This window comes from Equus asinus, chromosome 16, assembly GCF_041296235.1.
Source record: "Equus asinus isolate D_3611 breed Donkey chromosome 16, EquAss-T2T_v2, whole genome shotgun sequence".
NCBI lineage: Eukaryota > Metazoa > Chordata > Mammalia > Perissodactyla > Equidae > Equus > Equus asinus.
Genome location: NC_091805.1, coordinates 43,618,834 through 43,635,006, shown reverse-complemented (window position 1 = coordinate 43,635,006; position 16,173 = coordinate 43,618,834). Strand labels below are relative to the sequence as shown.

General features: G+C 44.2%; 1 protein-coding gene across 1 annotated transcript; it reads left to right on the top strand.

Moving 5' to 3' along the window:
• Window positions 1–66: 66 nt before the first annotated feature.
• On the top strand, window positions 67–9,269 carry OVGP1 (oviductal glycoprotein 1; the record flags this gene model as incomplete). The annotated part of the gene is made up of 7 exons (XM_044748920.2): window positions 67–393; window positions 902–1,026; window positions 2,295–2,403; window positions 2,505–2,690; window positions 4,306–4,422; window positions 7,701–7,836; window positions 8,812–9,269. Coding segments are annotated over 7 exons (1,314 nt in total), but the record flags the coding sequence as incomplete, so codon positions are not given.
• Window positions 9,270–16,173: the final 6,904 nt, after the last annotated feature.

Sequence of the window (16,173 nt, the reverse complement as noted above, 5' to 3'; positions counted from 1 at the left end):
TGTGCACTTGTTTTCTGCCTTCTGCCCAGGGCAGGTCATGGTTTGCCATTCCTCCCTGCTGCCTGAATTCCCCATTCCTGGATATTTAGCCCCTGGTGCTGGGAGGGGCTTTTCAGAAGGTTTGAGAAAGGAAGGCAGGTCTTTGACACCTTCCTTTCCTCCAGCCACGTCTGGACCAGGAGGCCTGGCAGAAGGCCTTCCTTGCCTCGCTCCTGGTCTCCCTGCAGGTTCACCACTGTGCTGTCTGCATCTGCCAACCGGGAGGTGTTTATTGACTCGGTTGCATCCCTCCTGAAGACACATGACTTCGGTGGCCTGGACCTCTTCTTCTTGTACCCTGGACTAAGAGGCAGCCCCATGTATGACCGGTGGACTTTTCTCTTCTTAATTGAAGTAAGGCCAGTCTGGCTGCTCCAGAACCCAGAAATGATTCCACTTTGATCACATCTGGGCTCGTGGCCCAGCAGAAGCATAAGGCTGGGGCACGGGCAGGGGAGTGGTAGCAGAATGTTCTTTTACTGCCATCACCCTAGAGGTGTTGGGTGAAAGAGCAGCTGAGCAGGTGTCCTGTGGCAGCTCTTTTTCTTGTTCACATCCAGGTCTGGCCCAGCCTCCCAGCCTAAAGTGATGCCTTCGCTGTTCAGCTTCCTGGACTCCCTCAGGCGGGCAGTATGAATTCTGTGCTCCCCAGCCTGCCTGCCGCTGGTCTACTGAATAACTTGCCACACTGGCTCACATTTGCCTTTCTCATGAGCCTGTGAGCCGGGCCCGTGTCTGACTCACTTTTATGTCCCCAGAACCTGGCTCAAGGGGCTCCGTAAATAAAGGTTTCCTGGGTGATAATTTCTTTCTCTGACTCTGTTTTGTCTGGTTCTCTGCGTCTGCCTCTCTTATTTCCCAGGAACTCCTGGTTGCCTTCAGGAAGGAGGCACGGCTCACCATCCGTCCAAGGCTGCTGCTCTCTGCTGCTGTCTCTGGGGACCCAGACATCGTCCAAACAGCTTATGATGCGTGCCGTCTAGGAAGGTGAGTGAGTACTGTCTGCGTGGGGCAGGACATCGGAGGGAAGGAGGCACTTCAAGGTCAGAACCCCAGAGCTGCCCAAGCACTGTCCTTGAGCTTTCTATGTGCTTCTTCTGGTGTACGTGAGAGTGTGGGGGTGGGCTGAGGAGCATGGGTGGGGACACAGACTAGCTTCATTTTACCCTAGGCTTTCTTCAGGAGGTCAGAGGGAGGTGACATAATGCCAGCCCCCACAACAGCGTCATCTTGGGTAGAGTCTTCCGCATAGCCCTTTGCTCGCTCTCACAGGAGAGAATCCTATGGGCTTGGGCTCTGGCGTCCAGGAGTACAGCTGTGGACACACACCGTGCAGCAGGTGCTGGCATCAGAGAGGCAGATGAATCACCAACCACTGCCAGAAAAACAAAAATAGGAATGCCCCGTCAGGCCTGGTTTCCAGAGCACAGGACTCCATCAAAAGTTAAAATACCAGACAAAGAAGAGTTCATAACTCCTTCTGGACATGCCAGCTCTGGACTAATTTTCTTGAACCTCAAGAATCAAGTATTTATAGATGAGAAAACTGAGGTAGATACAGAACGAAAGAGGGTGGCGTGTTTCTCTGTGAGATTACACTTAAGGAGGTGAGAGACCTGGTGGGCATAGAGTTGGTTAGTGTTTGTCTCACAACCAGGCAGGATTGAGGGGGGCCTACATTCGCCCAGTGGGAGGGCTTTAGGCATATTAGTTAGCCTGTTTCAATTTCTTCAGCTTTAAAATGGAGACAGTTCCAGCACTTAGGGCATTGGCCAGATTAAAATTAAATTAGATAATCTGTGTAAACCCTTACACCTGTGACCTGGTACATGCTCGATCACACGTCCTCATTATGAAAGCTTTCTGAAAGAGATATTTCGATGGTCACTTGAATGGTGGGAAGACTGAGCTTTTTTATTGCCATGGGGCAGTACCGCTGTACTCGTGACAATCTCTGCAGACCTCTGTTAGCCCTTGGATCGTGCCTGCAAGCATTTGTTTTCTTGTCTGACTCCTGCCTACTTCCGTGGACACCCGGGATGGCATAGGTTCTGATGCACAGCTGCCCCTCACCAGCAGTTTGTTCCGGTGGCAGCATCTCAAGTGCGTGGCACAGCCTGGAGAGGCCCACAGGCGGAAATGGCAGGGAAGCTTGGGTGACCAATGCACTGCTAGGAGCTAGTGAGTGCTGAGATGGTCTGACTTGAAAATCTGGCTAGCCTGATCTTCCTACCTCCTCCTCCTTACCCTTACAGACTCCTGGATTTCATCAGTGTCTTGTCTTGTGACTTACATGGAAGCTGGGAAAAGATCACAGGACATAACAGCCCCCTGTTCTCTCTGCCTGGAGACTCCAAATCTTTGGTAAGAAAAGGAAAGATCTCAGGCAGCCCAGACATCTGCCCCTGAGCCCAGGCCATTGGCTCTTGGTAACAAGGAGGGGTTTGTGTTTTTCCTACCTGCAGGCATATGCCATGAATTCCTGGCGAAAGCTTGGGGCACCCCCAGAGAAGCTCCTCATGGGGCTACCCACCTATGGACATCCCTTTCGCCTCCTCAGAGCCTCAAAGACTGGGCTGCAGGCCGAAGCTGTGGAACCTGCATTTCCAGGGAAGTACATCAAGCAAGCTGGCTTCTTGGCTTATTATGAGGTGACAGGAATAGGGGCCTCTGTCTATTAGTAAGGGCTCCCCAACCTGCAGCCTGGCAAAAGCAAGGACAAGGGGCAAAGGCAAGGGTGAGGGCTAGAGACAGGACCAAGAGGTGGTTCCTGGGACAAAGGAAATCCATTACCTGGGATATTTTCTTTTTCTTCAGGGGAAGTTATCCTAGTCCTGTGTAAGGGATGAGGAGCTGGGCAGAGTCTGAGTGGAGGGGAACAGATATTTCACCTCTTAAAATAAGCTTAAATGTTATATAAATCAATGCCGACTTACTATAGGGCCTAAATAAAAATAACTAATATCTGCAATATACATAATTTCAAACCTTCGCAAAAGTGACAGAATGGTATAACCTCCTCTCCCTCTCCCCCACCACCACACACCCCTCACTCAGCTTCAGTCATCAACCACTCATGGCCAATCTTGTTTCATCTCTGCTCCCTGACTTCCTCCCTCCCCAGTGCTAGATTATTTTGAAGCAATTCCAAAACATCCTATACTATACATTCTTTCTCCTCTACTCCAGTTCCACTCCATTAATCCCCAGCTCAACAAAGCTTGCTACTGAGTGGAGGAAAGCGACAAGTACCCAAGAGAATGTGAAACACAAGAAAAGACAGTAAGAGGCACAGAATGTATGGCTGTAAAATCTGGAAAGGTCTTATGGAGCAGGCAGATTTTGAGCCGAGCTTTGAAGCACAGGAAGAATTCTTATGGGCCGGAAAGACAAGATGGGAAGGACTTCCCAGGTAGAGAACAGCAGGTACAAAGGCACAAGGTATGTAAGAGCGCCACCTGGAGAGCTGTGTCCTTGCCTAGGCAGTAGCAGAGGTGCTGGTGTCCGTCCAGTCTCTGCTCTGTCCTGGCTGGTTGGAGATGTTATCCTGCTAATCCAGTGAAGCATGGTTACGCGTGATGGCATAGTCGAAATAATGTTCTTGAAGGACATTACGGGTCAAAGAGATTTTGATAGACAGAACCTTTAATGACCCCCACCCCCCCCAATGACTTAGACATTAACTTCTGCAGCCCAACTTGAACACTTCTACTTCTTTGCACCATATGGTTTCTTGTACAGTGCTGGGCACCCAGTAGACACTAAGATGCTACAGTGATTTTAACCACCTAGTTCTCCCTGCCTTTAAGAACTTTAAATTTATTAGAAATTCAAAAACTACTTTGATAACTGCCTAGATGGGGCAATTTGTGCTTATTTTTAATGAACAGAGGAGAGACTTGTTTATGAAAACTCTTTGAGAAAGATACAGATTTGGTCAAGGGTCAGATATGCTACTGTTAGTAGTTCAGTATTGGCATCATTTTACCAAAACCTAGTTCGATTTCTTAAGGATGCCACCCACTCCTTGGTTCTCTCTCTTTCCATCATGGACATTAGAGGAAGGAACATGTAATAGCAGGAATTTATCTGGAATAGAGAGGAGGTCCTTTTTGAGTAGCTTCCCTACTCCCTCTTTGGTCTACCTTCTTCTCACTCCCTGGTGAGGAATTCTGGGATTCTTTAACCCTGGGCAGAGAACAGCGTGTCTGCTGGTGCTTCTCTCCATGACACTTTACAGAAATAACCTGGTGGTCCTCTTGGCATATTTGCTACTTTGTCCAGAAAGTGAAGAAGCACTGGATTGATTATCAGTATATCCCATATGCCTACAAGGGGAAGGAGTGGGTTGGCTATGATGATGCCATCAGCTTCAGTTACAAAGTAAGACCTTGGTCCTTTCTTGCTCCAGCATATAGTTTCCCTCTGACTTCCATGAGGTCCTTGTGTGTATAATATGTGTGTGTGTGTGTGTGTGTGTGTGTGGTGTGGGTGGATGGTGAAAATGTGAGGATGATTAGACCAGATGAGCTCCAGACATACCTGAACTAACTGGGGTTTCCTAATCCATCTAGTCCAAACCTCCTATTTTTATTTATTTATTTAGTGAGGAATATTGGCCCTAAGCTAACATCTGTCCCAGTCCAGTCTTCCTCTATTTTGTATGCAGGATGCTGCCACAGTATGGCTTGAGGAGCAGTGTGTAGAGCCATCCCTGGGATCTGAACCCATGGAATATGAAGTTAACCACTGTGCCACCAGGCTGGCCCCCAACTCTCTGATTTTGAAGAGGAGGGATCTTGGTTTTGAGGGGAGAAATGACTTCTCTCGGTTCACACAGCTTTTTGGCGACAGTCTCTTTTCTGTTTGGACCAGATAACTTCATAACAGGTAAACACCAATATGAGGTAGACCATGAATATTACTGATATGTGGCAGCAGTGGGGAAGTCAGGGAGGGCTTCCTAAGGGAGGTGAGCAGCAAGAGATGATAATGACATGGGGAAATGCTCAGTTGGTGCAGAAAGCTCATTTAAAGCAGGTTCAAATAAGACTTTGGGTGGAGCAGAGAATTTTTGTAAAGTGTAAGAGAAGGCAGTAAAGTGCAGCCAGTTTATGGATGGACTTGAATGCTGGTGAAGGTGTTTGGCTTTCATCTTGTGGGCATTTTAAGGCCAAATCAGGTTCCTGAGCAGTTGTGTGATCTGTGAGTTTGAAACCTTGAGAATATAACGATGGCCACCTCCTTCCCGTAACTGGCAGGGTTTTCTCATGAATTAAAACCGAAACGACATGCTCCAGTGGTTCCTGAAGCTGCCGCTGCCTTGCAATCACCTGAGAGACTTAATAAATGTCGACATCCTTGGTTCCACCCCTGAATATTCAGTAGGACTTAGAAAGAGTCTGGAAACTGCTTTTAGGAAACCCCCATGTGATCCTGCTGTAATCAGTTCGGTATTTGGGAAGCCTTGAGGGACGTGGAGGTGTGCAAGCCTGAGATGATGAGGGCCTGGGCCAGGGTGTTGGAAGCAGAGGCAGTTTACGAATGAGAAATTGTCAGGACTTGGCCACGGCCTGGATAGCAGGGCTTATGAGCAGAGAGGTGTCACAGTCTTTCCTACTGGAGGTGAGGGAGAAGTGGCGGGTGTTGCCTGTTCTTTGGGGGAAGTTTGGGGTAGAAAGAGCAAGAGATAGGGCAGCATTCATGAAGAGTCACTGTGTACCTCCTCTGTGCGTAGCACTAGGTGAGGCCTGCTGTGGGGAGAGGGGTAGAAAGCATGGCTTTCAGCCTCCAGGGTCTTCCACGGTGGTTTGGGAGTGGAAGACATAGGAGAAAAGGTCCATGACACAATGGAATTGTCCAGTTGGACAGAATTAAATACATGACCCAGGACATGGGAGAGGGATTGCCCGTATGTGTTGGGGAAAGTCTGGGGCCAGCAGCGGAAGGTGGCCTCACCTCAAGGGGCAGTTACTGTGCCATGCAGAGCTAGAGGGGGACATGAGCCCAGTGTGAGGATGTTTAAGGGATTTTTTCACAGAATCTCAGAGCTGAAAGAAACCTTGGAGATACCTGTCAGGAGATAATTATCTCTGGATTTCTCGGTGTTCCTGCACTGTTCAGGCATTCTGAGCAAAGGAAACAGGCCAGCTATAATAAAAATAAAGCTGCCCTTCCCCTCTCCCTCAGAGCCTTTGCATACATTCGATGATTGTAAAAGTCCCCAGCCCAAAGAGGACTTATTTATATTCCAGAGCAAAGCTTTCAGTCTCTCTGGAGGGAGGAGGGCTAGATATGCCGGCTGAACTATATAAGCTTGAGTCTCATAATTTCAGGGTTTTTCACTTGTGGTACAGACCCTGCTGCATATGCAGGTGAACATGTGGCCTTCATCACGTCACTCTCTGGTCAATTGGGGCACCAGGGGCGAACTTAAGGTGCTAGTCTGGCTGTTCTTTTTGCTGTGAGTAATAATCGTCTGTTCTCTGATTTGGAGATCGGGGTGGGGTGATGTGTGTGTGTACGCATAAGACTGGCAGCCTACCTTGTTAGCTTGTAAGCAGGATAAAATCTCAGATTCTTCACAGTTTCAGACTTAACAGTGATCGGGTTCTTCCTTCCCCTTATTTTACATTTGGGGAAAGTAAATCCCAGAAAAGAGCCACCTAATTTGGCCAAGTCATGTGGCTATTTGGATATGATTGAATCTTTCTTTTTCATCAGGCTTGACAGAGAACACTGGCAAGGTAAAAACAGGACCTGGATTTGAGTCTAAATTCTGCCATTTAGTTATATATGAGATTTTGAAAATCATGGACAAAAGCCATTTTATTTTCTTATCTGTGAACAGGTACAGTATTATCTGCTCTCTCTCTCCTTTATAGCATCACTATGAGATGAGGTTTTGGAAGTGATTTTTAAATAATAAAGGAACATCTATGTTTTAGTATGAGGATAATGGTGATTAGCAGGCTGGGGAACCCCGAGGGACAGTGTTTAACGTTTATGAACATTTACTATGTGCAAGGTATTGATCCAAATATTTTACATATAGGAATTCTTTTTTTAAAAAAAAAATCATTTTTCAAATTGTGGCTAAACAATTCAGTAGCATTAATTACATTCACATTGTTGTCTAACCATCAGCACCATCCATCTCCAGAGCTTTTTCATCTTCCCAAACTGAGACGGCACACCCACTAAACAACTCCCCGTTCCTCCCTCCCCCAGCCCCTGGTGGTCACCATTCTGCTTTCCATCTCTATGAATTTGACATCTAAGTATCTCATGGGAGTGGAATCATGCAGTATTTGTCCTTGCAGTATTTGCGACTGGTTTATTTCAGTCAGCATAATGTCTTCAGGTTCCATCCATGTTGTAGCATGTGCATGTAGAATTCTTTTGATCCAAAAAATGTTGGAAATGTTATTATCCCTTTTTGACAAGTGAGGCAACTAAGACACATAAGACACATAAGGTTATCTGTAACTTTTTCAAGATCCCATGGCTAATGAGTGGTGGACGCTAGATTCGAATATAGGCTGTACTCCTAATCACCATGTTATATTGCCTCCTGAGAGTCCATCTTCTGTTTTTTTTGCCATTGTCCCCAGTCTGGAGGATGGCCTGTACAGCAGGCTGACTGACTACGACTTTTGCAGGCATTGTTCATAAAGAGAGAACATTTTGGGGGTGCCATAGTGTGGACACTGGACCTGGATGATGTCAGGGGCACTTTCTATGGTGTGGGCCCTTTCCCCCTTGTCTATGTGTTGAATAATCTCCTGGTACAGGCTGGTAAGTAGCTATGACCTGGAAGCTGGGGTTGGGAGTTGCATATGCAGGCACTGGGTGCGTCCCTTCTGTTAGATCTAAAGGCTTTGGTGAGGCAACCTGACATCGAGGGAAGAGAAGAAACTGATGTCAGGCAGTCTGTTTTCTAATCCTGGTTTGGGTTTGTGCTCCATCTGACCTCTCTGAGCTTCATTTTCCCTATCTGTAAAAATGGGAATAATCTTTGTACTCATGACATTATTATGAGAACCAAATGAAATACATTGAATGAAAACTGCTGGTACATAGTTAACACTCAATGTATGTTAGCTTATTTCCATTTCTTTCTCCTGCTTTCAAGGGACAAGGGCTAGAAAAGGAAATTAGGTTTCTTTTGGTATCTCTTTGATACCAGAGACTGACCTGGCAGTTAAGAGACGGAACCTGGTTTGCTAGAGCTGAAACATCCTTGGAGATGGTCTATAATCCTCATTTTAAGGATAAAGAGACTGGGGCTCAGAAAGACAACATAGCTAGTCAGGGGCAGAGATAGGACTCCAACCCAGTGCTTTACAAGATGCTGTCTAGAGCAGCCGCCTTGTCCTCAACATTGTTCCTGGTGCCTCCTATGGAAAGTTTCTCCTTGAGGATTCAACAAGGAAGGAATTAGGCCTTGGGGAAAATGTCTTGCTGAAGGTGCAGTCAGAGAGGAAAAGTGAGAACTAGCAGCCTCTTCCTTAGGGTCATTCACTGGAAATACAGGAAATGCACTGAGTGCCCATGGGGGCCTTGGATCATGTTAACGTGATGAGGTGGGGGACCAGGGCTTCTATGTGGTGGGATTTTATCTCTGTCCTCAAGTGGGTGAATTATGAAATCCTCCAAATCCAGATTTGAGGAGCAGGTATGTCAGCCCTGGAGTGGTTCTAGTCCTGCTATAATTAATAGGATGGGAAGGAAGAAGTATGAATCTCATCCTTTTCCAGCTATTTTCTCTAGAGTTCAGCTCAACTCCTTCACCAAAATTTTGGCTCTCATCTGCTATGAATTCTTCAGGAACCGACTCTGAAAGGCTGACTGTGACCAAGGCATTGACCACTGATTTGGGGATTTTGTCCCCAAGGGAAGAGAAGCCTAAGCTCTGTTGGTGGGAGAAGCTGGGGAAAGTCCTTGTCTTTTCTTCTAGGTCACCTGACAGAAGCTGCCTGTGCCCAGCCATTCATAAACCATTCGTGGGGCAAAGCATGCCCCAAAGCCACAGTGAGTTAATCACTTTTCTGTTGAATAAACTGAAAACACAAGAATCCATCTGAGTTCTCTGAAGTTCTTTTCTTCAGATAACCTGTGCAACCCAATTGTGAGCTTCTCCCTTTCAAGGTCACTTTCCTTTCTGCTATTTTTGGAAAGAGGGAGTTTGTGTCTAGCTCACAGTGATGTGTTTTTCAGTGTGGATTATGTTTCCCTCTCTGCCGTGAAGAACCGCTTACTTCACTGTTGGTCAGAGCCAGAATCTCTTCTAGAGAAGTTTTCCACAATCCTCGAGGGGAGCTGGCAGAAGGAGAGGGAAGTTGAGTCTTCCAATTATATTCCCTGCTTGGTAAAATCTTAGTTGTTTCTGAAAAAATACCTCCGTCTAGTCCCTCCATAAGAAGTGGTTGAGGGGGAGGCAAAACAGTATTTTTCTGTTACTTGCACACTTCTCCTAGGTCTCCTCCAGAAATACCAATTCCCACATTTTGCACACTGAAATCTACCTAGGCTGGAAGCATATTTACTATTGTTCCATTGGCCAAAGCAAGTCAATGACCAAGCCCAAAGTTAGAGTGATAGGGAGTTATCCAAGTGGATACAGGATGGCATAAACAAATTGGAGGATATTATTGCAATAATCTACCACACAAACTCAATGTTCCAATATTTAAGAGAAGCTAAGATGGGTGTGTGTGTGTGTGTGTGTGTGTGTGTGTATGAGTGTGCATTTAATAGAAATCTGTTGATTTCAAAGCATTGGCTAAAACGTCTGCAGTTGGATGTCGCTATGGATAGTGGATATGACCCCTGGCCCAGGGTGCTTTGATAGGGCACTTGGATCAAAGGGTTCCATGTTTGCCTTAGGGTGCGATGGAACAGAGATAGGTTGACATTTCATTCTGGACAATGGATTATCTTAGGTTTCTTCTATTTAGTGTAGAAACCGTACCTTCATGTCCTAAAAAGTTGAGGATTATATATTTAATTGGTAATTCTTAAGAGAATAGAAAAGAGAGAGAATTGTAGCTTTTCCCACTAGCTTCTATATGGATAATAAATATTTCTAACGAATCTTTGTGATTTTTTTCTGTCCCATTTTCTGCATGTGCTTTATTCAAGGACAATGTACCTAGCAGTTTGTAATTTATCTCTATATTTTTCTGAGGAAGGTTAGCCCTGCGCTAACATCTGCCGCCAATCCTCCTCTTTTTCTTGAGGAAGATTGGCCCTGAGCTAACATCTGTGTCCATCTTCCTCTATTTTATATGTGGGATGCCTATCACAGTATGGCTGTATGTCTGCGCCTGGGATCTGAACCGGCCAACCTAAGGCTGCTGAAGCAGAGAATGCGAACTTAACTGCTAGCCACCGGGCTGGCCCCTATCTATGTTTTTAAACATCTAACTTATAAGCTTCCTAGAACTTATCTCTTAACTTTAAATTGGAACTTCTAGTTTCATCATCTACTCCAAAACATAGATCAGTGGGCAGCCAAACTTCTGGCCTCTATTGATCATGAGAAAAGGGGAAGAGGAGAGTACCATCTTGAAGTTGCACACTTCTCTTTAGTTCACATTCTGCAATGAAACCTGAGAAATAGTAGTTTTATTCCAGTGGGCCGTGAACTCAGGTAAATATTAGGATTCTTATACTTTGAGATATAACGAGAGGACAAATTTTGGGGCCAAATAGAAGTCTTTGCCACACATCTGCCCTTTTGGCTACTCAAATATCTATGCAAATCTTTCTTTCATGTTTAGAAATCACCTACTTTCTTCTTATGGGAAATGATTCCAAAGTCTCTTTAGTTACTGCGTCCAGTTCAAAGGCCAGGGTTTTTGGGTGATGCACAGTCCTTGCCATCAGGTCCAGATATGACCCAGCCCATGGCCTGATAACCTATAAACCAAAAGGCAAATTATTTTCACCTTCCCCAATAAAAACTCCCTTTGGAAAAAGAAAAGAATGGGAAACATTGCAATGATCCTATCCTGTTGGCTATGAACTGCAAAGATTCCCTCCTTGCTGGGAGTGTGAGTTCCTTAGTTAGTTCACCTGCCAGCCCCTAGTTCTGCTCTCTCAGGGGAATTCTCTTGTCCATTTTAGAGAGGAAGTATAAACTGGTGGTTAATCAGTATGTCTAGAGCCATAATGTATTAGTTCGATCTTGGCTCTTATGTGACCTTGGGTAGATTACCTACCTTCTTCATGCTTCAGTTTCCTTGTTTGGTAAATGTGAGGATTAAATGAGTTAATTAATATACTTAAAACACTTAGAAGAGTGCCTGGCACATGGTATGCATCCCACCCCCTGCTTTCTTGAAAGCTTCTCTTGTCCGTTTCCTTCGTGAGCACATCTGGAGAGGACTGGAGAGGACATGCCTCTAGCAGCTTATTTCTTGTTGGTGCAGTTCTGGAGATAGGGATTTGTTTTAGGATTTGAATAATCAGACTTTCCAGTCTAAGCTAGAGAGGTCTCTGGAGATACAAATCTCCCCAAAGCATAATAGGCATAGCAAGGCTTTTAGTCAATTTGCATCTAGTTCATTCCAATTGTGAGTAACCACAGCCAAAGATCTTGTCTGGATATAGTTTTAACCCTGGAAATTCTGGCCTTTCATTTCTCGGCTGTTGTGCTCTACCTGCATTTCTCCACCCCTTAACTTAAAGGTGACTACAGGTTACTGAAGAAATACGTTTAAGTGGGAGTAGTCAACATATTTGATCTGATTTCCGCTCCTGGCTGTGCTCCCATTGTCTGGCCAAGAACTTTTTTGGGAGATTCTTGACAAAGATTTGAGGCCACAGTCTGATCTCCTGCTAAAACTGCTCTTTAGAACGACCTCTTATAGCGTTTCAGTTTTGGGTGTAAAAACATTGATTTTTAAAAACTCTGTGAGATCCCAAATTACGGGTCTCTTGGTCAGCTTAAATGGTATGTTAACAGCTTCCGATTTTATCTCCCTCTCACACCATCCAACTCCCGAAACTTTTCTGCGGTGCCCTCTGGAATTCTCAGCAAAATGCCTGATAGCCTTGACCTCTTCTTTTGCTGCTCCCTTCGTCTTCCAGCTTTAGTGGAAACCTGGTTCTTTCCTGGCAGTAGCATTTCCTCTTAGTGATGGCTGTTTTTTCTTCAGCAGCCCTGGGCCTGGAAAGAGTATTCCTCTTGTTCCTCATGCCTCTTTCAGAGCATTCTTGCTCTGTATTTTCTAAAACTTTCCAGATTTACATCTCATATTATCAGGTTATATCAGTTACTACTGCCCTTTATGGTTGTCATCAACTGATCCCTGGTGTCATATTGCAGTTTTAGCTCCTGGCTCATTGTCACTCTCTTCCATTCTGCTTCAATATTAATTAATTCTTGCCACTCTCATGTAGACATTCCTTCAAAAAATCATTATATGGATGGTTATTTCAGAATTTTGGCCTCCCAGTTCCTTGGCTTCCTCTCCTCCAATGAGTTTGTCTTCCACCTTGCCTCAACCACTTACTTCTAAGATTGTGCCTAATGGTGTCCTTCTACTAATTGCAACTCCTCCACAACCTTAGAGTCACTCTAAGCGATCCACTCTCTAACTACCATCTTCTATCTTTCTAGATCATTCTCTCTAATACCTTAACTCAAGATTCTTTGACTCCACCAAGATCCATTGATCCAACTACCTTTTCACTCTCCCTTACGCACTAGATGCCTTCACTCACTCCTTATTCAGCTTAAATTCAATGGTCAATCATTGCAATCATTCCCTGCAGATACCTTGACTCTCTTGCACCTTCTTGCTTCAGCTACTCTTTGGCAAAAGCTTAACCCTGACTAAATTCAATTTCGCCAACTCCACACCTGTATTCGTGCTGCTGAATGTGCTGGAGAAAAGCACAGAACCTCACTGACTGATCTTACTTTTAATTATGACCCTGGACCTCAAGTGCAACCTTATGGTGCCAAGAAATCTATCATATGCCAATATACCATGGTCCAATTGTTCTATCACACTTGTTGATGACTACTGTATACCACTTCTGTCTTCAAATCTCCCACATCTGTGCTCCAATCCTCACTCTTAGCTGATGATTTTGATTCCTACTTCATTGCAAAAGTTTGAGGCAGTCATAAGACGACTTCTACAGACTCGCATACCACACCTGCCTGTACGCTCTGCCTTCTTGCCAATTACTAGAGGTGAACTATAGTAACAAGCACGAGTACCAACAGTAAAGCCAGTTTCTCAATGTGTGCACCAAACCCCATGTGGTCCCCAATGCTCAAGGCTATCACTCCAACAATTCTCCCCTCTTTCTCCCACATCAGTCACTTTTTCTTTATTGGATCATTTCATCAGCATATAATCTATTGTTATTTTCTCCATTCATTAAACAAATCTAGCTTCCCTGGGCTCCAATGCCTTTGCTAACTACTGCTTCATTTACTTGCTTCTCTTTGAAGCAAAACTTCTTATAAGAGTTTTCTATATTAGCTATCTCTATCATTTTTTCTTATTCTCCCTTATTTTGCTCCAATCTAACTTTTGCTCCCATCAGTATATCAGAACTACTCTTGTCAAGGTCACTGGTGATGCTCAAGCTGTTAATGTGATGGTCAAGTCTCAGTTCCGATCCTACTTATCAGTGGCATTGATACACTCCATCGCTTTGTCCTCCTTGACCCACTTTCTTTACTAGGCTCTCAGGCTTTGTTTCTGCCTGATTGGTCATTCCTTCACAGGCTGCTGTGCTGGTTTCTCCTCTTCTTCCTGACCTCTTAATGTTGGGAAGCTGCAAGGCTCTGTCACTGGGTATTTCTTCTTCTCTGTTTACATTCATACTCTTGGTGTCGTCATCTGAGCACATTGCTTTAAACAGCATCCAAAGTGTTGTCAAGAGAAAATAACCCCAAAACACAAAAGAACATCTGTAGTATGCTATCGTTCACGTAATAAAGGAGGGAACATTTGAAAATACACGTGTCTGCTCATTTGTGCACACAGGTATACAGAAAGGATAAACAAGAAACTAATAAGATTGGTTTCCTATAAGAGTTGACCGGGAATAGGGTAGAAAGAATGGGAGATTGGGAACAGGGTGCAAGGGATGAGGGGGGGATTGACACTTATCTGAGTATACATTTTTGTATAGTTCTGACTTTCAGAACCATGATCAGTTTCACATGACCCAAAAAATAAATAGAATCAAGGATATCGTGGTGGTGGGGCGACTCAAAACTGCAATGCAAAAAGTAACAAATGAACTTAACTATATTAAAAAAATACAACAACAACATAACCACATTGAAGGGGTTGGGGAAAAAAAGAACTAACTTTAGTAATTTTGGAAAATGTGATTTTGCCTATATATTGAAAAGCTAAAGTCAAAGGGAACCAGGCACAAACTGTACTCTAGTTAGCAAATGTGTTTTTTACAAGTATATACATTAGCAATTCTGAAATTACTTTATGTGTATTCCAGAATTGAACAAATAAGTAAATATACTGTGGATAATAACAGCCAGGTTTCTCACTGTCAGAGAAATAAGTTACAAATAGGGAAAGGGGAAGGGCTGAATGAACCATGTCGTGTTGGAATCAGAGGTGTCATGCGAAATGATGGTTTTAAAAATATATACAGATAGGTCAATATAGAATTTTATATAGAAATAAGTGTATATATAAACATGTTTCCTAGCTTTCACTACTGAGAGGGCCTAGAAGTAATGATATCTAAGTGGTAGGAAATACATCCAGTGCCCAGATCTTGATTTCTAAATTCTATTCTCCAATTAAAGGAATCAGGGACCCTTGAAGAAATAGCTAATTTTTGGATTGGAGCAGGGAAAGTACAAGAAAAGACTGGAGCATCTTATGGTTCCAGAAAGTAAGGAAGTACTCAAAAAATGATGAGGCCATGTCAGAGGGACATAACAGCCACCTTGAAGGAGTTCCCAATGGCCAACATTGGGACAATTTGAGCAACAGAATAATGATAATAATGGATTATAACCCACAGAGTAATTATCATGAGTCCATACTGCTATCCATGAATAACTGAATAAACAAACAAATAAGAAGGGACAGCTCTTCCTTATAATAGAATGTCAGTTAGCAAATGTAGAACAAACAGTGGAAATAGAAAATCCCTATTTGACAAATACCACACAAAAATAATCGTTGGAGACAAGAAAAATCAACGGATGCTAAAATTATTGGATGAAAATATGATGAGAAATAGAATATTTGCATAGTCTCAAAGTATTTCACCACAAGATAATGTTATTTACAGAGGGAAAAATAGTAACTTCACAGTGGGAGAAACATGGCAGCCACTATATGAACCAAGAGACCAAAGTTAACATCACCGGAAGTGCGATGTTAACATTATGTAACTCCTAATATAATGCACAATTTCAGTTCTGTGTCATTCTTTCCAAAAATACATCATAAATATCTGACAAGCCCAAAATGAAAAACATTCTACAAAATGACTGGCCATACCCTTCAAATGTGTTCAGGCCATGAAAACCAAGAACTGCCCATGTTGGAGGAGACTAAGGAGATATGACGACCAAGTGCAATGTGGGATTCTGGATTGGATTCTGGACCAGAACAGGCATTTCCTCCAAAACTTGTGTTGAACAAGTTCTTGCCACCCCCATGGCTCCTGCACTGGCCTGAGACACCAGTACCTCTCACCCATGTTACTAAAATACCGTCTTGGCTTCTTTGCTTTCATCCTTGTCCCCTTCCGTTTCTTCTCAATCCAGCAGCCAAACTTAAGCCTCATCACGTTTCTCCTTTGCAGTGGCTCCTGATGTCACTCACAGGAAAGACAAAGCCTTTACAACGGCCTACAAGACCCTCCCCGTTCGGGCCTCCTGGACCTCCAGAAGAGGCTCTCTCAGCTCTCCGTAATAACGGGGCTGCAGCTCTGCCCTCTCCTGTTGTTCCTTGAACACCCCGGTGCACTCCTGCCTCAGGACCTTTGCACGAACTGTTCTCTTGGTCTGGAACACTTTTCTCCCACATATCCCCACAGCTCATTCCCTCAATTCTCAGTCTTTTGTCAAATGTCACACTTCTACAAGACCTACACTGATCACCCTGTTGAACACTG